General features: G+C 53.2%; 6 protein-coding genes across 6 annotated transcripts; 3 read left to right on the top strand and 3 right to left on the bottom strand.

Annotated features, from left to right (window-relative positions):
- Window positions 1-2,458: 2,458 nt before the first annotated feature.
- On the top strand, window positions 2,459-6,834 carry pmcB (putative calcium-translocating P-type ATPase(PMCA-type)). Its single transcript, XM_025694750.1, has 5 exons — window positions 2,459-2,755; window positions 2,824-3,714; window positions 3,764-4,194; window positions 4,248-4,390; window positions 4,443-6,834. Exons 2-5 carry the CDS (start codon window positions 2,878-2,880, stop codon window positions 6,623-6,625), a joined length of 3,594 nt encoding a protein of 1,197 aa, XP_025554663.1. The 5' UTR covers window positions 2,459-2,755; window positions 2,824-2,877; the 3' UTR covers window positions 6,626-6,834.
- Window positions 6,835-6,982: 148 nt separating this feature from the next.
- Window positions 6,983-8,536, top strand: BO97DRAFT_363149 (actin-related protein 2/3 complex subunit 5 family protein). The gene is made up of 3 exons (XM_025692488.1): window positions 6,983-7,168; window positions 7,245-7,736; window positions 7,845-8,536. Exons 2-3 carry the CDS (start codon window positions 7,378-7,380, stop codon window positions 8,068-8,070), a joined length of 585 nt encoding a protein of 194 aa, XP_025554662.1. The 5' UTR covers window positions 6,983-7,168; window positions 7,245-7,377; the 3' UTR covers window positions 8,071-8,536.
- Window positions 8,187-9,517, bottom strand: BO97DRAFT_468417 (uncharacterized protein). The gene is made up of 2 exons (XM_025699740.1): window positions 9,203-9,517; window positions 8,187-9,093 (listed from the first exon to the last, which is right to left on the bottom strand). The coding sequence occupies exons 1-2, from the start codon at window positions 9,461-9,463 to the stop codon at window positions 8,251-8,253; spliced, it is 1,104 nt and encodes a 367-aa protein (XP_025554661.1). The 5' UTR covers window positions 9,464-9,517; the 3' UTR covers window positions 8,187-8,250.
- A 251-nt stretch (window positions 9,518-9,768) lies between these two features.
- Window positions 9,769-12,264, top strand: BO97DRAFT_475869 (putative dynactin Arp1 p62 subunit RO2). The gene is made up of 3 exons (XM_025700442.1): window positions 9,769-9,801; window positions 9,859-10,252; window positions 10,310-12,264. Exons 2-3 carry the CDS (start codon window positions 9,900-9,902, stop codon window positions 12,069-12,071), a joined length of 2,115 nt encoding a protein of 704 aa, XP_025554660.1. The 5' UTR covers window positions 9,769-9,801; window positions 9,859-9,899; the 3' UTR covers window positions 12,072-12,264.
- An 870-nt stretch (window positions 12,265-13,134) lies between these two features.
- BO97DRAFT_403486 (40S ribosomal protein eS7) lies at window positions 13,135-14,784 on the bottom strand. Its single transcript, XM_025694749.1, has 3 exons — window positions 14,514-14,784; window positions 13,970-14,052; window positions 13,135-13,825 (listed from the first exon to the last, which is right to left on the bottom strand). The coding sequence occupies exons 1-3, from the start codon at window positions 14,667-14,669 to the stop codon at window positions 13,459-13,461; spliced, it is 606 nt and encodes a 201-aa protein (XP_025554659.1). The 5' UTR covers window positions 14,670-14,784; the 3' UTR covers window positions 13,135-13,458.
- A 251-nt stretch (window positions 14,785-15,035) lies between these two features.
- On the bottom strand, window positions 15,036-16,602 carry BO97DRAFT_403484 (Rab family GTPase). The gene is made up of 3 exons (XM_025694748.1): window positions 16,396-16,602; window positions 16,218-16,281; window positions 15,036-16,115 (listed from the first exon to the last, which is right to left on the bottom strand). The coding sequence occupies exons 1-3, from the start codon at window positions 16,477-16,479 to the stop codon at window positions 15,475-15,477; spliced, it is 789 nt and encodes a 262-aa protein (XP_025554658.1). The 5' UTR covers window positions 16,480-16,602; the 3' UTR covers window positions 15,036-15,474.
- Window positions 16,603-22,560: the final 5,958 nt, after the last annotated feature.

Here is a 22,560-nt window from a genome sequence, read left to right as displayed (position 1 = left end):
GTCCCGATTACCAAGAACGAGAAGTGAGGAGTGAGTGCCATGCCTTTGTGGGGTTTTCCCCCGGCCGGGATGCCGAGGCTCCCAGTCTGCAAACAACACGCTGCGATACTTACTCCTCGGAGTCGTGGTCGGTGTTGTCTTCTCACCCCAACTATCAGGTTGCACACTTTCGGAAACGTCTGCAAAAGAGCTTGCTAGACCCAGAAATTCCGTGCCCGTATGTCGCCCGGAGAGAAAAGACAATACTCAACCCTGCCTCTTACCCTGTACAGGACATCCCCAAGGCATACTCAATGCTCCCCGTCAGGATATGGCGTTTGCCATCAACCATTTGTCACCTCTCCGGTGCACCTTGGAAAGCTTTGGCAAGCTGAAGGTGTTTCACGAGCTATCAAATCTGGGTTAAAATGGCGCATCGAACGTATTGGCCTGTAGCGCATACATATCACGTCTTTGGAGCGTCCGATGTGATTTGTTGCTTTTTTGCCTTGTCTAGATGTCGCTCAGCCGATGTCTCACGACCGTTTGTTCTCTTCAAACAGGGGCCAGCATAGGATTAGTCGGCTGCTCTGATGTCTTATTGCGGCCGCAACCAGTGCAGAATGGATATTGAGACGAGTACCCTGATGCTCAGCCAGGAGGGCGACTCCAGTCTACTGGAGTTCGCCAAGGCAGAACTTGACCCTTCAGGGTTTGTATTTGGAAAGTTGTCGGTATTCACGAACTTCCTCAATAGTCGACCACTTCATCGCCCATCAAAGACAGAGCTTCGCCCCTAGGTCTATTGACTTTCGCGAGGCAAGCATCGGGTAGCAGCAGATCTGGCTCATCAGATCAGCCACATATTCACTGAGCTCTAAAAGTCAGATTTGACATACCTTGGGGCAGTGCAATCTTTATGTGGAACCTGACAGCTCTGGTGACGGTGGCGTCCGATGTATTCAATCAGTCTTATGCTGGTTGAATGTAAATCGAAATGAGAAGTTTCCAAGGCGAGCTTGTGTCTGAAACGGATATTTCCACGAAGGTCGCGCTCAACTTCGCCTTGGTTCAACCACCTCCACAGCCTATCAAGCCACGAGACAGCAGAGCGATGCTTTGACCTATGTGGTGAGTCTACTGTCTTGACACGATCTCACAGACATGGCTGTAGGCTGACATGTGTCATCCTCTTGGATCATACACGAGCATGCGACAGTTTCAACGATTCTCACTGGAAAGTATGAGGCGCGGCTTAGAGGCCAAGGAAAAGATAGATTTCTTGGGTTCACGGGGTCCAGGCTCAAGTAGCTCTCCTGAGCAGCAGCAGCTACTAGCAACACCTCGTGGATGCTCTAGTTTCTGAATTCTGACCGGGGATTACCTTTTGGACCGGTCCAGATTGTAGTCTATCTCCGCCGAAATCCATGGGTTCTTTTTCTCCGCCGTTTGGTTAGTGTCGGTCACCTAAGACCACCGTATCATTGGCATTCAGCTACTACCTAGGATCGAGAATCTACCCACAAATCCGGGTTTTTGTCATCCTAGACCCTTGCTTCGCCCCCCGGCTAGCAAGTCCGCCAACCTAAGCTCAGGCAGGACGTCTCGGACACTTCGCTAACGGGGTGATAATTGCCGGTGGCACAGAGAACAACTCCGAGGCCGGGGTTTTTCCAAAAGTATGGGTGAAAGCAATACGAAAATTGAGGCTGGCTTGTGTAGGATATGGTTTCTGGTCGCGCGGGATGACGTTAAGATATTGGGTGAAGCAGGACTGAAACTCTGGTAGGTTGCACTTGGCAGGGAGCAGTTGGGCTCGTGAAAAGCGCCCTGCTGGCCGTCAGGCACTTCCACCCTACCCCATTCCAGGCAACGGCATGAGATCATGAACCAGTCTTGTACTGTACATGTTGTGTGAAGTGAGGGAGTGGAAATCACCTGACTGGTCTTGCCCACAGCTTCAAGCGGCAAATGGACTGATTGAGAGAAGCATGTGGGAGGCAAAGAGAGGTCAGCGGCTGAGATGAGGAGATAAAGCAATGACAATAATCCAGCAGGGGACTGAGTCGGTGTATAGCCATGAAAGATCCACGGTTTGAATTAACCGCCCTGAGAGAGAAGAGAAAGAAGAGAGAGAGAGGCGGGGGGGAGAAATTGATTGCGGAGGGGAATTTACCGGTTGTTTGCCTCCACCAGCGAGATTGTGATAGGAGGGCGGCAGGGTGGCTGTGTAGCTGCAGAATGACTGAGACGAGATCTCTCCATCCTTCACCATCCATCCATCACGTCCTTCACTTCCTTCACGGTCAACTTTCCTTGGGACCATTGCTGCGCCCCCCTCCCCGTTGTTTAGACTTCCCTTGGCCCGTTCCAGCGCTTTCATCCGCGTCAATGGCCATACCTTGGCGGAGACTATCGCCTTCGCCATGTCTAGAAGTACTCCCCTCTCACACGCTGCTGAACCATACACCCTCTTTCAATCACTTTAACCCTCCCTATTCAAGCACAGCCTTCTCTACCCCCCCAGCTTTCCAGTCTTATACCCGGGCGTTGGCCCCTAGTTTCTACACGAAGCAGGAAACCCAGATCTGTGACCACTTTAAGGCAATTAGCCGCCAGACACCTTAATCTCTTACCCAATTTGTCCACTCCTATTGATGCACGCTTTGCTACCGTCCCTGCCAAATCAGAGTTTGCGGCGTTCAACTTGATGCAGCCTTCAGACGGTAATCGTCAGGCGGAGTTTTTGAACCCATTCGGGGTTTCAGATAGAGAGGTACGTTTTAACGGCAGCGCTTGAGCTTCCTTCCCATCACCGGAGTATATGTTGATGCAGATGAACAGCAGCGTCCACATTCTTCCGACTCAGGACGCCTGAGTCCATCCTCACCATTCGACATGGCCGCCGCACTTTCGCCAGACAGGCTGATGGTGCACAACAATCCGTCCCGGACGTCACAGTCTATCGACGGCGAGACGCTTCGTCCGCGAGCAGACTCTACTATCTCCAGTGCAGACACTGCCGTCAGATCCAGGGCCAACTCGGAGTTGAGCGCTGTTCCGACCAAGGTCGCCTATGACGATGTCTCGCTGTCCGACGCGCTGAATCCGGATCCGCGGACGGAGGACGACTTCATCGTCCAAGACAACAAATTCGCCTTCTCTCCCGGCCAGCTTAACAAGATGCAGAACCCGAAGTCGCTGGCAGCGTTTCACGCCCTGGGTGGTCTGCCCGGGCTGGAACGGGGCTTGCGGACGGACCTGGCCTCGGGCTTGTCCGTGGATGAGACTTGCCTGGAGGGTACTGTGAGTTTCGACGAAGTGACTTCCTCTCCTGGCTATGGTTCTGCGAAGCACCAGCACCAGCAACAACACCATGAGAAAGAGCAGCAACCATCGCACTCCTCGCCAGAGCTTGCTCACCATGCCGCATCAGGCTCGGATGCGCAGTTTCAGGACCGTATCCGCGTTTTCAGCCAGAATAGACTGCCGGCCCGCAAGTCGACAGGCTTTCTGACGTTGTTCTGGCGTGCCTACAATGACAAAATCATCATTCTGCTGACCATTGCCGCCGTCGTCTCGTTGTCACTCGGTATCTATGAGACAACCAGCGAGGGGAGTGGTGTCGACTGGATTGAAGGCGTGGCGATCTGTGTGGCGATCCTGATCGTCACGATCGTGACGGCTGCAAACGACTGGCAGAAGGAGAGACAGTTTGCGAAGCTCAACAAAAGAGTAAGTGTCAGCTCTTCTTTTTAAAATGCACGATGACTGACTACTCCAGAACAACGACCGAGAAGTCAAGGCCCTCCGCTCGGGTAAGGTCTCCATGATCTCCATCTTCGACATCACGGTGGGAGATGTTCTGCATCTCGAACCGGGTGACTCTATCCCTGCGGACGGAGTGCTCATTTCGGGTCATGGGGTGAAATGTGACGAGTCTTCTGCGACCGGAGAATCGGACCAGATGAAGAAAACCGATGGATATGAGGTTGGAAGACACTTCACAGCTGGTACTGCGACCAAGAAACTTGATCCTTTCATGATCTCAGGCAGCAAGGTGCTTGAGGGAGTGGGAACCTATTTGGTGACGAGTGTTGGGCCCTACTCGACTTATGGACGGATTTTGCTGTCCCTGCAAGAGTCGAACGATCAAACTCCGCTTCAAGTCAAATTGGGCAAGCTTGCCAATTGGATCGGTTGGTTGGGCTCAGGGTAAGACAGGAAACCCTTCTTTTTGTGAAGTATCCCTCGACTAACAGTGTCAGGGCTGCAATCATCCTTTTCTTTGCCCTCTTCTTCCGTTTCGCTGCCGACCTCCCACACAACAATGGCTCACCCGCCGTCAAGGGCAAAGAGTTCGTCGACATCCTGATTGTGGCTGTCACAGTCATTGTTGTTGCCATTCCTGGTGAGTAACCCAGTAAGCTCCTCAAAAGACTCTTACTGACGTGACGTCTCAGAGGGTCTTCCACTTGCTGTAACTCTTGCTCTCGCCTTTGCCACGACCCGCATGGTCAAGGAGAACAACCTGGTCCGCGTTCTTCGCGCCTGTGAGACAATGGGCAATGCGACTGTCATCTGTTCGGACAAGACAGGAACGCTCACTCAGAACAAGATGACAGTTGTCGCGGGTACGCTGGGCACTAGGAGCTTCAGTCAGAACGTGGAAGAAAGTGTCCCAGGCTCCACGGCAGCCGAGCTGTTCAAGCAAAGCTCCAGCCAGCTGCGCGGTCTAGTCACCAAGAGCGTTGCACTGAACTCTACTGCCTTCGAGGAGGAGAAAGATGGACAGAAGCAGTTCATTGGCAGCAAGACCGAAGTGGCATTGCTACAACTCGCAAAAGACCATCTCGGCATGGATGTGACGCTCGAACGGGCTTCGGCGGAAATTGTTCAACTCTTTCCTTTCGACTCTGCTCGCAAGTGCATGGGGGTGGTCTATCGAGAGCCAGCCTTTGGTTATCGTCTCCTTGTCAAAGGTGCTGCCGAGATCATGGCGGGTGCTTGCGCCACCCAAATCACCGACAATTCCACTAGTAAAGACGGTCTCAGCATCGATTCGCTACACGAAGATGACAAGCAGAATATGTATGCTTTGATCGAATCTTATGCAGGCCAATCGCTGCGGACAATCGGGATGGTGTACCGCGACTTCCCAAGCTGGCCTCCCCACGGTGTCAGACGTATGGAAGACGAGCCCGAAGCCGCAGTATTCGAAGATGTCTTCCAGGACATGACCTGGATCGGCGTGGTGGGTATTCAGGACCCTCTCCGCCCCGAAGTTCCAGCTGCTATCCGCAAGTGTCATGCGGCAGGCGTCCAAGTCAAGATGGTCACTGGTGACAACCTTGTCACTGCCAGTGCAATTGCTTCCTCGTGTGGCATCAAGACTGAAGATGGGATCGTCATGGAGGGCCCCAAGTTTCGCCAACTCTCCGACGAGGAGATGGATCGAGTTATCCCTCGACTTCAGGTGCTGGCACGCTCATCACCCGAGGATAAACGGATCCTGGTTGCTCAGCTCAAGAAACTCGGCGAAACAGTTGCTGTTACTGGGGATGGCACGAACGACGGACCGGCTCTCCGGACAGCTGATGTTGGCTTTTCCATGGGCATTGCAGGCACGGAAGTCGCCAAGGAGGCTAGTTCCATTGTCTTGCTTGACGACAACTTCAAGTCGATCGTCACTGCTATCGCTTGGGGTCGCGCTGTCAACGACGCTGTTGCCAAGTTCCTGCAGTTCCAGATCACGGTCAACATCACGGCCGTCATCTTGACCTTTGTGTCTTCGCTGTCCAGCAGCGACAACCAGAGTGTTCTAAATGCGGTGCAGCTCCTCTGGGTGAATCTGATCATGGACACCTTTGCCGCGCTTGCCTTGGCCACCGATGCGCCGACAGAGAAGATCCTCGATCGGAAGCCGGTGGCTAAGAGTGCGTCTTTGTTCACTGTGATCATGTGGAAGATGATCTTGGGCCAGGCCATCTATCAACTTGCCATCACCTTTATGCTTTACTTCGGTGGGAAGCAAATCATCGGCTCCCAGCTTGGCAGTAAAAACCCTGAGCTGGTTCTAGATACGATCGTGTTCAACACGTTTGTTTGGATGCAGATTTTCAACGAATTCAACAACCGACGACTCGACAATAAGCTCAATATCTTCGAAGGCATGTTCCGCAACTACTGGTTCCTCGGAATCAACTGCATCATGGTCGGTGGCCAGATCATGATTATCTTTGTTGGCGGAGATGCTTTTGGAGTGACCAGGCTCAACGGGATCCAATGGGCCATTTGCATCATCTGCGCCCTGGGCTGTTTGCCCTGGGCGGTTGTTCTGCGCATCATCCCCGACAGACCCTGTGAGATTGCGCTTGACTTTGCCGTGCGCTGCATCAAGTTTGTCACAGACCCTATTACTCGGGGACTGAGATGGCTAGCAGAGAGTGTCAAGTCTGCAGTGCAGCCTCTGGCCCGAGCAGCCAAGCGCGGGTTGTCCCGGGGGAAGAATGGGAACACTGCTGAAGCTGGCCTACCGGACGAAGAGGCGGGCGCGACGTCGATGCAGGATCTCAAACGCGAGTCGACTCCTGAGGCACCCACGACCACAGTTCCAGTGCCTCCAATTACCATCACGACCTCCTAATGAAGTTTACGAAACAACGACTGATAGAGCCAGCATATACTGAGCTTCTATTTCTCTTCTGCTATGTTTGATTATGGGTGGGCTGGGGTGTTTTACTGTACTTTACACATGTACTTTAGGCGGGTGGCCTTTTGCTTTAGCGTTGCGAGATATTCCCTGTATAATAGAGACATTTGATACCTAGAGTGAAGCTCAGCAATGAATCTCGGATATTTTGGTTAATACTGTGTATACTTCCCCAACGCATTCTCTGCCTCAGGCAGCCAGGCCCGCGGATGTCTCCGCACCGCCACTTCTTGCCCGCCTCGCCCGTTCCGTTCCCCTTCCCTCTCTCTGTCTCCTGCTACTCTCCGTATCCACCTCTTCTACAAGCTCACCGTTGACCTATCTCCCCCTTTTTGTTCGCAGCAGTGCCTTTCTGCAGCTTGTCATTGGCGAACAGTATTTTCTACGTCTAGCTCTACCACGACGAATTGTTGTCTGTGCCAAACATAAGACCAAACCACCGTGTCCAACTCCTTTCCCCGCGGAACCACCGTCAGGGTAATGACGATGCCTGACTTCCTCCCTCTACCCCATTGAAATTACCTTTCACACCAACTAACCACTTTATTCACAGATATAGTCTATCTCCCCCAATAATCACACCAACGAATTGTCAATTACACTCTTCTCCCTCACCCAATTCAATCCACCGTACCAACTTCCCTACCTACCTACCCCACCAAAACAACCCCCCGAAATCCACCAAGATGTCCCAACTCAACTACCGCACAATCAACATCGACGTCCTGGACCCGGACTCCTCGATCAACTTCCCGATGGACACCCTGCTGCCCGCGACGCTGCCGCCGCCGACGACCTCCAGCGCCGCCGCCTCGGTGGCCAGCGAGGTGCGCCAGCTGCTGCGCGGCGGCGACCCGGAGGGCGCGCTGCGGCACGTCCTGGACACGGCGCCACTGGGCGGCGACGACCGCGCCAAGGAGGTGCACCTGGCGGCCGTCACCGAGGTGCTGCAGGGCATCCGGCAGGGGGAGATGAGCCGCGTGCTGGAGGGGGTGTGTACGGGGGATGGCGGGGCGGAGCGCGCGGACTGTCTGATGAAATACTTGTACGTTTTCCAACACCATACCCTCTTCAATCTGAAAGAAGATATTGGCGGTGGGAAAGGGGGGTGCTTAGGGAGGCAGGGCAAGGCTAACGTGTTGATCAACGACAGGTACAAGGGTATGGCATCGCCCGTCTCGGGCGCCGGCGGCGCGCAGTCGCCCCGCAAATCGGTCTCGCCGCAGGGCACGGGGTTCTCGCAGATCCAGGGCCGTAACTTGGGCGAAGGCGGCGGTGGGCAGCAGATGAGTGTGCTCTTGAGCTGGCATGAGAAGTTGGTGGAGTTGGTTGGCACGGGGTCGATTGTGCGGGTCATGACGGATCGGAGGACTGTTTAGATTATTCGTGTGTGTGTGTCTGTTTCGTGTGTTTATATTTTGCGTCATTGAGGATGAATGTGGATATCCTTCGCTTTTATGTTTGTCTTGTATTACCGTATATATTTTGGCCTCGTCTGTTTTGTCTTCCCCCTTCTCTTTCGCTATTATACAACGCTACGTCTACTTTTTTTGGGAAGATCACTTGTTCTCAAACGACCCTCCCCCAAGGATATCCTTCAGATTCAGCTGCCCACTGCCCCTCTCCAATGGCTGCGCCTGGCCCGCCCCTTCCTTCCACCCGATCATATAGATCAACCGGAACGTGGCCGGGATGCCGCGGGCGCCCTCCTCCATGTGCAACTGGCGGTAGATGGCCTCGTTAGCCAGCAGGACCTCGCGCGAGAGGGGCCCCATCTCGCGGTGGAGGATGGCGTTGCTCTCGCCCATGGCCTGCAAATCAGCCATCAAGGAGAAGGTATCGGGGAACTCGACGACGATATCCTCGATGTCGACGGTGAGCATCTTGAAGCCGGCCTTATTGAGCAAGCCGCCGACGTCGCGCACGTCGGCCAGCGGCGAGACGTGGGGGCTGACGCCGCCGCGGCGCTCGAGGTCGGCCAGCTGCAGCGAGGTGCGCAGCTCGAACAGCGTGTCGCCGCCGAACATGGCCGCGATGAACGGCGCATCGGGCTTGAGCACCTTGTTGACCTGCGCCAGCAGCGACGGCAGGTCGTTGATCCAGTGGATGCTCAGCGACGACAGCACCGCGTCGAAGCTGTTCTCCGCGTACGGCAGCGTCTCCAGATCCGGCACCACCTGCCGCGTGATCGCCAGCTTCTCGTTGAACCCGTGGCTCATATCCCGGTTCAGCAGCCCTGCACTCGTCTCGATGCACGTCAGGTGCGAGATCCGTGACGCCAGCGGCTCCAGCGTCCCGCCTGTTTCGCTCGCCGGGTCCGGCATCGGTGTTGTGAGCGCCCGCGCGATGTTGCAGCTATTGGCGCCCAGGTCCAATACTTGCGGAAAGTCGCGTTTGATGTCCTAAGTTGCGCGAGACAGAAGTAAAATCGTCAACTGGGGTTTCGTGCTCTGGGGAAGGGGAGGGAGTTGACTCCGGGGTTGCGGGATGGAGAGGGGTGTGTGTATATACCAGCAATCGTTCGCATAATCGCATCGCAACCTCGTCTTTAATGTAATCTGTCTTCCGGCTCTCCTCCACGTTGTGTGCTGCTCGGTCCTTTTGCAGGTGCTTGACTCGCCGGTTGAAGATCTCCATCACTGGGTTGCCGGGCGTTTGCATGGCGTAGGTGCGCCGGGCGAGGCATGGTGTTATCGTTGCAGAGGGGTAAGAGTTTGTGGATGTGGGAATGCGTGACCGCACCAGGGGCCGCATGAGCTTGGTCAGAGACATGATGTCTGATGTCTCTTCAGGTAATTGAGGTTGGAGGTTTTGCTAATGAAGAAGGGATTGTATTGTAGGAAAGGCGGGCGGGCAAAAAGTCACGGCGGCGGCGGCGGAACGTGACGTCGGGGCGGAAGATCGGCCCTCCTCCGCATTTGCTTTCTTTTGTCTCGTTGCTGTTGTTGTTGTTGTCGGTGTTGTTGCGCTTTCCCCCCATACTTTCCTTTGACCTCTGAGTTGTGTTGTCACTCGACGAACTATGAGTAATTTCTGACATGAATCTCTGACCGAGTCTCGAGTCCTGGTTTTTTCTTGTGGAGTTCGTGTTTGACGGGTCGTAATAAAAGGTATGTCTCCCCTAATTGTCGCTTGCGAAATACCCCCCGGACTAACAGTAGACACAGCATGCAATACTCGACTACACTCTACTAAACGTCTCTCCACCATGTCGCGCCCCTTTCCTTACACATACATCTCCTGTCCCTGCGCCAACACCCCCGTCCCCGATCCGTCTAAGAAACGCCGGTCTCGCGAGTCACCGCAGAAGGCCAGCAGCCACTACGACCCCGACCAGCCCAACCCTCCGCCGCGCTTCGACGACAGCGAGGACGAACAGACTTTCGATCCTCGGGCACCTCGATCCAACTTCTCTCTCTATCCCCCCGAACATTTACTCTACTGCGAGGACTGCCATCAGATCAAGTGTCCGCGATGCATTACAGAGGAGATTGTGTGCTGGTATTGTCCGAACTGCCTGTTCGAGACTCCGAGCAGTATGGTGAAGAGTGAGGGGAACCGGTATGTTTGGTCGGCTGGCTCTGTCTCGCTTCAACGGATGAACTAATCGTTGTGGAGATGTGCACGCAACTGCTTCAATTGCCCTGCCTGCACGGCACCGCTGGCGGTCAACACCCTCGAGAATGTCGTCCAGGGAGGCACCAGTCAACAAGGGCCCTGGGTTCTGTCATGCGGATACTGCTTTTGGTCGACGCTCGATATCGGCATCAAATTCGACAAACCGACCAACATTCGCACACAATTGGCCAAGCTCACCGCAACCGACGCGAACGGGTCTCGTTCGAGGCAGATGTCGCGCACATTCGGAGACCTCAAGTCTCCCCTATCCACCTTCTCCTCCATTAACGAGCAGTTCCATCCCTCTTCCGGTGAACCGCGAGCCGAAGAATCGCCCGACCAGCCAAGCGCCCCTCTTAACCCAGACGCCCGCTTTCATGCGCTGAAGAACTTCTACAAGAACCAGATCTCGGCCACCTCGTCCTTCTCCTCGCCCAGCGATCCGCTAGGCGTGGGTGTGGACTTCGGGGGCCCTATTTCCTCCCCGAGGGCCATCGATCGCATCATGTCACTGTATGCCTCCTCATCCCGTCTCAACAGCCTCTACAGCAAGAAACCCAAAACGAAGCCTCCAGTGATGCGCGAGGCTCTCACCGTGAACGAAGGGCTCAAGATCCCAACCCCGGACGCCGAAAGCATGCGCATCCAACGAATGGCGGTGGATGAATGTGGCTGGGACGGACTCGCCTCCCTCGAGCAGCGCGGCTTCCAGTCCCCAGACGCGCGGTTCGTGGAAGAGCTCCTACCGCTGGCGACGCTGCTGCGCACCAAGCGCGCCAAACGATGCAAGTCGTGCAAGCACATCCTTGTCAAACCTGAGACGAAGCCGTCATCCACCCGATTCCGCATCCGGCTGATCGCCCTCAGCTACATCCCGTTACCGACGCTCCGGCCGTTGATGCCCGGGCCCCCAGTCCCGGCGCCCGCGGCCGCGGTTGTGACCAGTCACAACACCAACCTCAACCTCAACCTCGACGCCCTGCCCCCGCTGAAACCGACGCAACTGCTCCTAACCTTGAAAAATCACATGTTCGACCCGGTCCGCATTACCCTGGCCACTCCGTCCGTGACGCCGGGCCGCGTGGCCTCGAAGGTCACCATTCTCTGTCCGCAGTTCGACATCGGCGCCAACAGCGACATGTGGGACGAGGCGCTGCAGGGCAGCAGCAACAACAACAACAACAACAACAACAGCACGAGTAACACCGGCGGCAGTGCCGCGACGGACCAACGCTCCTCCCGCTCCGGTGCCGCTGCGACCACGGCGACCAGTAACCTCGGGATCTACGAAAAGGTCGCCGAAGCCGGCAAAGTGTGGGACAAGGGCCGTAACTGGACCACCGTGGTGCTGGAGGTCGTACCGGGGACTTTGCCGTCCGGTAATGGTGGTGGTGGTAGTAGTAGTAGTGTAACCCTGCAATCCAGGAATCAGACGCCCGTCCAGGGTTCCTCCAAAAAGGATACCGATGACGATGACGCCAGCGACAGTGACAGCGATACCAGCAGTTTCGGGGCCGGCAAAGTCCCGGACTGGACGGGCCAGGCCGCGGAGAAGCAGCAGCAACAACAAGCCTCTCAAGAGCAGCCGCTTCAACCTGACGAGGACGTCCTCGAGATCCCGGTCTTCGTGCGCATGGAGTGGGACTCGGAGAACCAGATCGATCGTCCCGGTCAAGGGGCTGCGGGCGATATCGTGAAGAGGGAGTTGGCGTATTGGATGGTGCTTGGGGTGGGGAGGATTGATCCGAGTGTGTTGGGCTGATGGAGTCATTAGTCTGTGTGTCCATACATTCGGGGTTGTTCCCCCATAAGCATAGAGATACGTATGGTTATGGAGTTGTTGCATGATATGATGATATGAGGTGTGGGGCTGTTCGATATATCCAGGAACATCAAGACGCAGACTCGTTGAACAGCCGCGTAGCAGCACGGAGGTTGTATATATCTCGGGGAGCAAAGTACTAGTTATCAAGAAGCATACCCCGGCACCACACCACAAACCCTACTAATGCTTACATTCAAACAAGTATATCAGCATCTGGAACCCAATCACCCCTTCCAACCATTCCAATTCAACACTAAACAAAACAGGCCAGCGATCAGATACCACTGCACAATAAATAATTCATCCTCGCCCAGCAAGCGATAACATCCAACACGAAAACCAATCCTCCGGATCCCCCCATCCACCCCCTTTGAACCAATACTACTACCACAGAAAAGAAACCACTATAGACAGGGCTCCTCCAACCCTAGCCCCAAATCCAACCAAACCAAACCAAACCAAACCAAACCAAACCAACACAAACCCAGAAGCACAAGCACTCTCCGTCCCATATCTACCTAATTATCTACCAACCATCCACAGGATATAGATAACTCCAACGAGGATCGGATCATATCACGCATCCCCCCACCACATCCACAAGATACCCCCAACGAAGATCAGACAGTAGGAGACCGGGCAGAAACAGAGTCCCGACGTGCCTCTTCCGAGAGATAGCGTTCACGGAGAGACGCTCTTCACTGGTGGCCCCTTATTTACAGTGCTTACTGTGATTAGCACCGCCGGGTAGGTGGAAACCAGATGGGATTTTATTGTTTACTACTGTTCATGGGGCGAGGGAACAAGGGGGGGTAAATAGACTTCGTCTACTTCGTCATTTGTTGATCGGGTTCTGTGGATTGGATGTGGGCATTCGTGGAGTTGGGCGGAGGTAGGAGAGCAACCGAGGAAGAATCCGGGGACCAGGTCTGTTCTAGATATACGAGATTGCGGGATGGGAAAGGATGGGGGGGGGGGGAAGTTCTCAGGACCGAAAGACTTCCGACTTCGTTCCACGGGGAAGATGTGCAGTGAAGGGGGTAGAAAGCATTTTAAGAAACCATTTTACTGTAACAAAAAGAAGGAACATCATCCTCACAACAACACAGCCATCATCATATTTGAAATTCCCTTTGGATCGTTCCGGTTCCCTGACAATAATCTTTTGGTTTTGGTTTTGTCTTTTTCTTTTTCGCCCAGACCAGCAGCTAATATTCTTTAGAACAACATTTCGTTCGGTTTTTTCATAGACTTGGATGAAAATGAAGAAAGATTATGGCCATAAAGAATAAAAATGGAAAATGTTGGTTTGGAGGAAAACGATCTAGTAGTCAGAGGCACCACCCTGGGGGAACTCGAAGACAACAGCACGGCCAGTCAACCGACGGTAGACCTCGCCGTAGGCGTCAAGGCGGTGGTCGACACCACCACGCTCCTTCTCGTCAAGGATGACCTTGAGGGTCTTGGAGCCATCCTCCTTGGTGCGGATGCGCTTGCCGACGATCTCGACGGGGTACACGAGGTCGGAGAGGACGGCGTCGTGGACGGCGGTCAGAGTGCGGGAACGAGGGCGCTTCTGCTTCTGGGTGGTGCGCGAGTTGACGGAGCGCTTGGGGCGGGGCAGGATGCGGCGCTGAGCAACGAAGAGGACGTGGCGGTCAGAGAACTTCTTCTCGAGCTCACGGGTCAGACTGTTCCAATCATTTCATTAGTCTTGTCGTTCTAAACAAATCCGGATTTCACCGATCATGATATTCCAGTGCGCAATCCCTGGGTGTTATCGGGATCGGGGCTGTGCAACGCAGAGCAGATAACAAAGACAAGGGAGTCCGTACCGCTGCTGGATCTTGTGGAAACCCTGGAGGAGAGGGACAGGGACGAAGATGATGACGGCCTTCTTGCCGTGGCCAACCTCAACCTGTAAAGATCACGGAAAAATCGTCAATATCAGATTCGCGCCAAGATGATCTTAAAAAAAGAATTCGTGATATCCAGCGCAGCAGCTTAGTCGTAATCCATGTCCGCAGCGTCTTGTTCCTTCCGTGTTGACCGATTTCCTCTTCCCAATTGCTTGCAAACTCAAAAGTGCGGAGACGGGAGTTCGATACACATCATCCAATCGATGCAGAATCGAGCCTTGCTGGGGGAGTTTTTTTTCTTGTTCTTGTTGTCGTTGTTCCTTTTAATATTGTTTCGTAACATCTCCGCATTCCGCACGCACACGCACATAAATCCATCTTCTCAATTCCGATCCGCTAAAAAAAATTCCTCCTCTTCCGGACAAAGGCGACGGATATAAGACATTTGCTGAATTCTTCTCTGCTGCTGCTGCTGCTGGCGAGATATCACGGGGACATCAGGAGGAAAGCAGATCCTTACCTCACGGGCAGAGACGAACTGCAGGGGCCGAAGGGTGGCCTTCAGGTCCTGTGTGTTGCTCTCGAGGTCGAACAGAGCACCGGCGATCGCGGTCTCCAGCTCGGAGGGGTTCTGCCTCGAGGGCGAGTTGAGGGCGATCTTGTTGATGGCAGCCATTGTTGCAGACGAGCGACGGGGGTGCTGGCTGTGCTGCTGGGGGGAAGGGGGGCGAGGAGGAGGAGGTGGTTGCTGGCTGCCTTCCTTGTCGTGAGGTTGGTGGTTGAAATTGGACCCGATTTGCGCTTGGGTCGTCGGGCTGTGGGATCGGAGACTCGGCCGCTCTCGCTTAGCCGGTCGCCTTAGCCCCGTTTGGGCCTAGTTAGGGGTGGTCCAGTCCCGTGATCTGGCTCGCCCTTCCCTACTTAGTTTCTTTTCCCCGCCTAGTTAACTACTTATCGCTATCGCTGCGGCTATCTATCTATACCCATCCTGGCTAACTACCGATCATGTAGACCATGTAGACTAGACACATACGATGCCGTCGTTGTGACAAGATTTCTTTCATTGCCAGTAGGATACACGCTGATATTTCCCCGTCAAGGACTTTCAGCTCAACAACTGTTGGAACCCTAAATTCGCTGCCGGATCCGTCATCTGTACAACGCCATCCTCTCTCCTTCATTGGATTATCTGGCAATAATAACTAGAATCACGCTGTCGCCCAATGGTACAAAAAACAATAAGATAAAAGAACAACCGTCAGTAGCGCTTTCTTCAACAAGAGTCGTCTCTGCAGATGCCGCAACGGAGATGGCTCAGGTTGTAGAACCAGTCTTCCCCGGGGAACGGTTGCTGTCCCAACCACCGAAGAGATGAGCACATTAACCTGTAATCAACCTGATATTGTATCGGAGACCAAATCGAACAAGAGGGAAATTGGGGAAAAAGCAAATCGCAAGCAAACACGTAAAGCAATCTGGTATCAGCATGCACAACCTTCTTTGGCCGTTGCCGGACCTCGCTCTCCCAGGTTAACCCGTGAGTCTTCGGCCGGGCGACCTCCGCTCAAGCTGGTCTGACCAGTGCCTGCGCCTGCCCCGCGACCACTCTTCAGACTGCTCTCGGGGATCGCGTTCGCAATCGCCGTGAAGACATCGACCACATTGACACCAGTCTTGGCACTGGTTTCGAAGAACAACAGGCCCTCTTCCTCCGCGTAGGCGCTAGCCTCCCGTGTCGGCACCTTCCGGGCATCGCCGTTCGACGCATCTGGTTCTTCCTGGGTTTCCTCGGTGGCTTCGTCTCCGTCGGCCGGGGACGGCTCGTGTCCCTCCTCGGGCTGCGCCTCACCCGCGGCTTCGTTCGCGTCGTTTGTCAAGTCCAGCTTGTTTCCGACGAGGGCGATTACAATCCCGGGGCTAGCCTGTCGTTGAAGCTCCGCCACCCAGTGCTTCGCCTTGGTGAGCGACGACGGCTTGGTGACATCGTAAACCACCAAAGCCGCCTGAGCGTTACGGTAGTACATGGGCGCCAGCGAGGCGAACCGCTCCTGACCCGCGGTATCCCAGATCTCAAACTTGATCGTCCGCGTCGGAAGGGAACATTTCTGGGTCAAAAAGGCCGCTGAAACCGAGGAGAGACCATGACATCAGCTTTCTGGTGACACAACACTCCGCGGGGAAGAAGGCTGTCGGGGGGCACATCGCCACACAATCGGATGCTTACCTCCAATTGTTGGCTCCTTATTCTCTTGAAAGTCATTGTTGACAAATCGCAGCACCAATGACGACTGTCAAGCCCAAAATGAATTCATACCATTCCATTGTCAGTCCCCTGAGTCACTTTTGTCCCACGAAGCACGCAACGGAGATATGGAATGGGAAACTGCCGAGGTCGCTCATACCTTTCCAACCGCCGCTTCGCCCAAAAGTACCAGCTTGACGCTGCTGCTCGGTTTCGCGGTATTGGCGCCGGTTGACTCAGACATGGTCGGAGAGAGCCCAACGGTTTTCAAGATGGGGGGGGGGGGAAAGGGGGATTTTCGATCAGGTCGTCGTGCAGAATAGGCTAACAGCCACGGTAATTATCGATCGTTGACCGATGGATTTCCGTTCGCGAGGGGCGGCTTAGGCCGGCAATACAGATGGCGAGTGAAAATAAAAAATAGCCCGGAAGGGTAGCCTAAAATGACGACGTAAGCAGGAAACACGAGGTAGACTTGGAGCCAACTTCAAACAGGGGTGTTGGGATGAGGAGGGGGGGCGAGCACAAGACATGAAAGAGCAAGTGCGAGAGAGAAAAAATAAGCCGACAAATGGGAGAGACGGATACCACGTACCAGGAGGGAGAAAGTGAAATGGCGGTAAAGAAGGGCAGCGATGCGAGAGGAGGAATGAGGAGGCAGAGTGACGACGACGGAGAGAGGTGAGAGAGAGCGAGCGAGCGAGAGAGCAGAGAGAGAGAGATGCCCGCTACTTACTAGTCTAACCGCCCATGTCGATACCCAGTGAGGCGGAGGTCCGAATAGATGGATGACGGCGCGTTGCCCAACAGAGTTTAGCGCAGCTCAGCAGTCACGGGATATTTCCGCTTTGCCGAAAGAGGATTAGCCGGCCCCAGTTCAGGTTCAGGCAGGCAGTAGTGGTACCTGAGGCCTGCATTTGCGAAGGAAATACGGTGTAGTAGCTTAAATTCCTCCCCTAAACCTACCTGATCAAAGAGCCCAGCCAGCCAGAGGGGGGAACTGGCCGACAGTGACTTTGCGGGTGACAGCAGACACGCACATACGGGAAATGGGGTAAAAGAGGGGCTTAAAGTTGTTGTCGATTGATGGTACCTACCTGACCAACCGATAATCTGGCGGCCCTGCGCGAAGTAGCTAGGGCTTCTTTTTCCTCCGTCTCCTGCACATACTCGTACCTATTAGTCAGGACTAAGATTCCAGGATTCCAAAAACCAGACCAGACATCCTCTTTTTCGGCCTGGCCTGCAAGCACCTGCTTAGATACCTGCCCCATTTCCGCCGCCTGTCAATACCCATCAACGGTGTCAATGCAGATTGTGGGTGGTCTTCAGGCCTCATTCATCCTGGCGGTAAAAGCGATAGATCAACTTTTTGGTGATCAAAGACCTCAAAGTACATCGAACTGTTCTCATTGGGCGACAAGCGATCTAGCCCAACCCAGCAATTCCCCAAAGCAACTAAGGAAGTAGCTAGGCAAGCCGACTTACGTCGAAGGCACGAGGGACCCAACTGAGGCCGACAGCATGCCATGAAGTCCGAGCATGACGTGCCAAAGGGAGCGGCCCTCCCTCCCTCTCGCCCCTCCAACGGTCAGGATCGCCCGTCAGCCTGTTGGAGAGAGTCATGTCCCCAGTGGCAGCCCGTGCTGTCATGGAGCCGACGTTGCACGACATGATTTGCGCAGGACCCGGTGGCTGCCCAAAAAAGAAGCGCATGCACGCCGACGCTCGAACTTCCTGAATCTCGACCGGGATCCACCCAGATAATGCTTAGGGCCGGCAAATCATGTTGAAGATGCCCTGTACATTCCCGTCAATTCAATCCGGGGGCAATCACGGCTTGATGACTTGATGGATTGCAGTTCAGCCTGCCTAGTGCGAGGTTATTCCTGAAACTTTCCACTGAGCATGCAAGACAAGACTCCCAATCTAAGGAATGGAGGGGACAGGAAAAGAAGGCCAAGGGCAACGAACTGATCACTATTGTCGAGGCAATGATCCCTTATACCTAGTATAGCATACATCCGCTCAACCAGAAAGACCCGCTCTTTTTAAAAGGCACACACAGACAAGCATGGCAGAATAAGTCCACTAAGGAAATGTATTCAGTAAAAGTAGACGAAATAATAATAAAGGTAAGTGACCGCGAGGTCGGAGGTTCTAGTCTGTCTTGGTATCAATCCATGTATCCCACTGCACAACAAGGAAAAAAAAAAGAAAGCAAATCAAATCAACCCAGTCCGTCTATAAGAAACGCCGATTCTAGAGTAAACCAAAAAGAAACACCCGAGGAAAAGAGACAGAGAGCTTTTAATGAAACAGATCATGGACCTGGAGTCGTGTCGGCCGATTAAAAGTTGTATGCGTTTGAAGAGAAGTCGATCCAAGAAGAAAGGTAGCCGTGCCGGACCATGATCAAGGCGATGGTGAAAAGGGCGTGATTAGGAAACGAAGCGGATATTCCGAAACCAGAGGTTGCCGACGAAGCACGTAAGAAAATCAGATAGATGTAGTGGTACAGATACTATGGGAAGCTGTTAGTTCGAGGTCAAGCCATGACGCAAGCGGGATGCCTAGCACTTACAAGCTCGCTTTCATAGCAGTCACATTAGAACTCCGAGGCCCTGCGCCAGGTGCGAGAAACCACAGATAACTTTTTCGCTCGAGAGATCAATAGAATAGAAGGTTGTGGTTGGCAGATGTCCTCCAGGGATTCATCGAGTCGAAGGGGGTGGCGGCGGTGCACCGGGCTTCTTGACCCCCGTGGTGTCATAAGCTCCGCGTCCCATGTTGAAGGCTGAGAGGTCCTTAGGTATCATCGCCGATTCTGCGCAGACAGCCATGGTCAGAGAAAAGTCAAGGTTGGTCTTGTGAGACGATGAGGCAAGAGGGGAGGTGGGAGGAGAAAAAGAAGTAGAAGTGTGAAAGTGGATGGTCGAGTGGAAGTAATTCTCGAGGTGGAAGGGAGTACTCACGGAAGCTTAAATAAAGACAGGTCTGGCTCTCCGGGAGACCAGATTGACAAAAATCCAAAGGCGAAAATAAAATATTAAAAAATAAGTATTAAGGAAAATCGAATTAGTAGGGAGACTGTGCGTTTGGTGATAGATCGCCTAGCGAGGTACCCAAGATCCCCGGCAAAGAACAGGCGGTAATGATGCAAAGGACGGAGGATGCAGCTGCAGGTGAGATCGGAAGTGCGATCCTTATTTAAGAGGGATCACAGGTCTGACGCTCGAGCCAGGGTGATGTAGCGACGATAGGTAGATCTGTAGGGCAGGAATGCGACTTCAAGGTACCAAGAAAACGGGCTTGTAAGAATGAGGAAGGTCGTTGTGGAGTCGGTCGATGGTCTTCTCCCCCCCTCTTCAAGTCTGGTCGATAGGTCGTTTGGCTGGAATTGTCCGGTTCAGGTGTCGATAGGCCGCGGTGCTTTTCGGTCGAGGATGCGATAATGCGCCTTTCTTGCTTTTTCCGCCGTTCGATATGTCGAGGTGTAAAAATACGCAGAGGCGTGCTGGTCAAATATTCGGGGATCAAGCGCGATCTGATCAAGAACCAACGACCAAGGAAACGGAACGACTAATGCAGTCCGCAAGGAGATGATCCTGGAAAGGAGGTGCCACGGAAGTGAACTCCGTCTAATCCGGTAACGAAAAAGAAAACAAATGCGAGATTGGACGTATCGCAAGGGAGGATGGAACGCGGCCTCAGAGGTAACGTCACGGGGAGAGGCAGGTCGGGATAGGAACCGAAGGCGCGAGGGAATGGGCGAAAGTACGTAGGGAGGAGGGCGGAGAATAGGAGCTGGAAGAGATAATGGAGATGGAGGAAGAAGGGCGTGGTTGTTTGTTAATTGATTGAATGGCCAGGGAATGGTTGGATTGAAGAATTTAGTAAAGTAGAAAGACTTGAAGGGGCTCCATCACTTTGATATATAAGTAGCTCGCTTTGTTCTGCTTCATTCTACTTCCATTGCAAGTTTTTTATTATTATTTAATATACTGGATTGGGTTATTCTCTTTAAGATTGGGGGGATCTAACCAGGCAGTCAACAGACAAATGGAAAAGAAAAGCTTAAAAAATAGAATACTAAATCAGAAAAGGGAAAAAAACAGACAGCGAACCATTGAAGAATTTCAAAAAAGCAAAACAAAATGGAGAAAGAGAGAGAGAGAGTGGAGGGATTGAGATGAGATAAAGTGGCAGCAGCAGCAGCCGCCATGGCAGGAGAATCAAAAAGGTAAATACGGAGGACCAAAGAGAGAGAAAAAAAAAAGCAAAATAAATTCAAATAAAAATAGTAAAAAAAAGGTACCATACCCCAGCTGACGGGGCCGGCCAGAAAAGGCCAGAATTATCGGAGGAATAATCGCAAAGATAATTAGACTAGACGACTAGACAAGGAAAAGGGCAAAAATAATAATGAATTTCTCGATACATAATACCGACCCAACAACTAAGACCAAAAGCAGCTCTGTTTACTGTCGAGCATAGCTAGACAACTAACTGACTAGCTAGGTAAGCGGCTCTCCCGTCGTCCCGAAGCTGTGGATGCGAAACCATCTTTCCCACCCATTTCTGCCCTCTTGCGCTCCCTTTCCCCCTTTCTTTTTCCTTTCCTTAGGGGATTCCACGCCCCCAGTCGCCAACGTTCTGACGGCTCTTGTGTTCCCATCCCTTCTGTAATTCTGCTTCTACTTGCTGGGTGCCTGAGTGGTTCATGCTCACACCCGATCCCTAACCCTTGATCGATGTTTCGCTGACATGAGTCAGAAAATCCCGATGATGGCTGATTCCAGACACGGGTTCTTTTCGGAAATTGGAAGGCGGTTGATTGATCTTTCAGCGCAAGACAAAATTGCAAACGAAAAAGAAAAAAGGAACGAAAAGACCCGTCTGATCTGTAACGATCATCATCAACATTATCATCCGAGGTTCCAGAACCCGAGTAAAAGCAAAAAGAAAAGGTCTCAATCAGTCAATCAGTCGTGGTTCCATCACCCATCAGTTCGTCCGGTCGTCAGGGAATGAATGAATCAGTTCTTGGGCCGTCATAAGACATCAAATACCGTAGAAAGAGGAATGGTATCGGGGATCTAGCCACAACCCACACCACCATCGTCATCGCGGCGAGCACCGCACCGTTCTGGTAAAAGAGAAGAAGCCAGAAATTCTGCGATCTCCACCGAGAATCACACCCTTTGAACCTGCGACTGGGTACATCAATCAGAAGCTAGGGGGAGTTAGGGAACCGACTTCTCGGGCAAGTTTGGTGCATGTGGGTGGAGACGACAGCCGCTCAGAGGAACCCGCGGATGGATCCGCTGGGGCTTGTCTTCATGCTCGCTCGCGTGGTGGTTTTGGAGAGGGAGGGGGAGAATCAGGGGCCCCTGGAACCTGGATCGATGGTTACTGGCATTATCGATGGATGATTCCCGGAAGCCCTAGCTCCTCAGTACGTACATACAGTACTGGCTGTACCTTCCCGTCCTTACTACATAGGTACAGTAGATAGTCTTCATTCATCCCCGTGTCTTCAAGCATGTCTTTTTTCCGTAGGGTTACTGAAAGTACCGTCAAGATTTCATTGCTTTCTTTTTTTCTCATTGGCTTGCTTTATTTTCCGGCATTGATGAGACCTAAAATTGCGTACTGGGGCTATCATTTGCCATCGTTGGCAGCTAACGAAATAGAGCCGATTAGTAGGCGGTACTGTGGTCGGCTGCTTTCCCCCAACGCGGCTAGACGCAACCCTGGGAAAGTCCCGGAGTACAGTACCTGCATAGGCGCCCCATTGTACGATCACGATCATCCACACTGGATCGAGCAGCAAACTTGCGCAAACAATTGCTTACTTGCTTGCTTGCTTGATAGGTATCGGTCCCTAGGTAGGAAAGTCAAGATACATTTACCCAACCTATGGAATGATTCTTCAGAGTGATGTGCCAAAGTACCTTTACCTCCTCACCCCTAGGTATGGTACTCTCCGTACCTGCCCCAAGAAAGAAGAAGGGGGGGGGGGGCGCTTGCATGAGGTAAGCAGCAGTAGGCGGCCGCCAATTCCGGACACTTTAAGTCGACCACCTCATGGGGAAGAAAGAGAGAGGGTCTTCCACTTCGTCTGGATCCAGGTCTCAGAACCAATCCAAAAGCTGCCGGTTCGCTGGTCAGGTATGTAGTCGCCTGGCTAGAGAGTTTCGGGAGACTATCGCGAGCAAATTCACTGTTTAGTGTTTATTGATTCGATCCCCCTCCTCGGCTGGTCCACCAGTCAGTCTCCTGATTTGATTCATGTCAGCCACAGGAGAGGAGTGGTTCGTTT

This window comes from Aspergillus homomorphus, assembly GCF_003184865.1.
Source record: "Aspergillus homomorphus CBS 101889 unplaced genomic scaffold BO97scaffold_5, whole genome shotgun sequence".
In the NCBI taxonomy this organism is placed as follows: domain Eukaryota; kingdom Fungi; phylum Ascomycota; class Eurotiomycetes; order Eurotiales; family Aspergillaceae; genus Aspergillus; species Aspergillus homomorphus.
The sequence above is the reverse complement of the archived record's forward strand: the minus strand, read 5'-3'. Positions and strand labels throughout refer to the sequence as shown.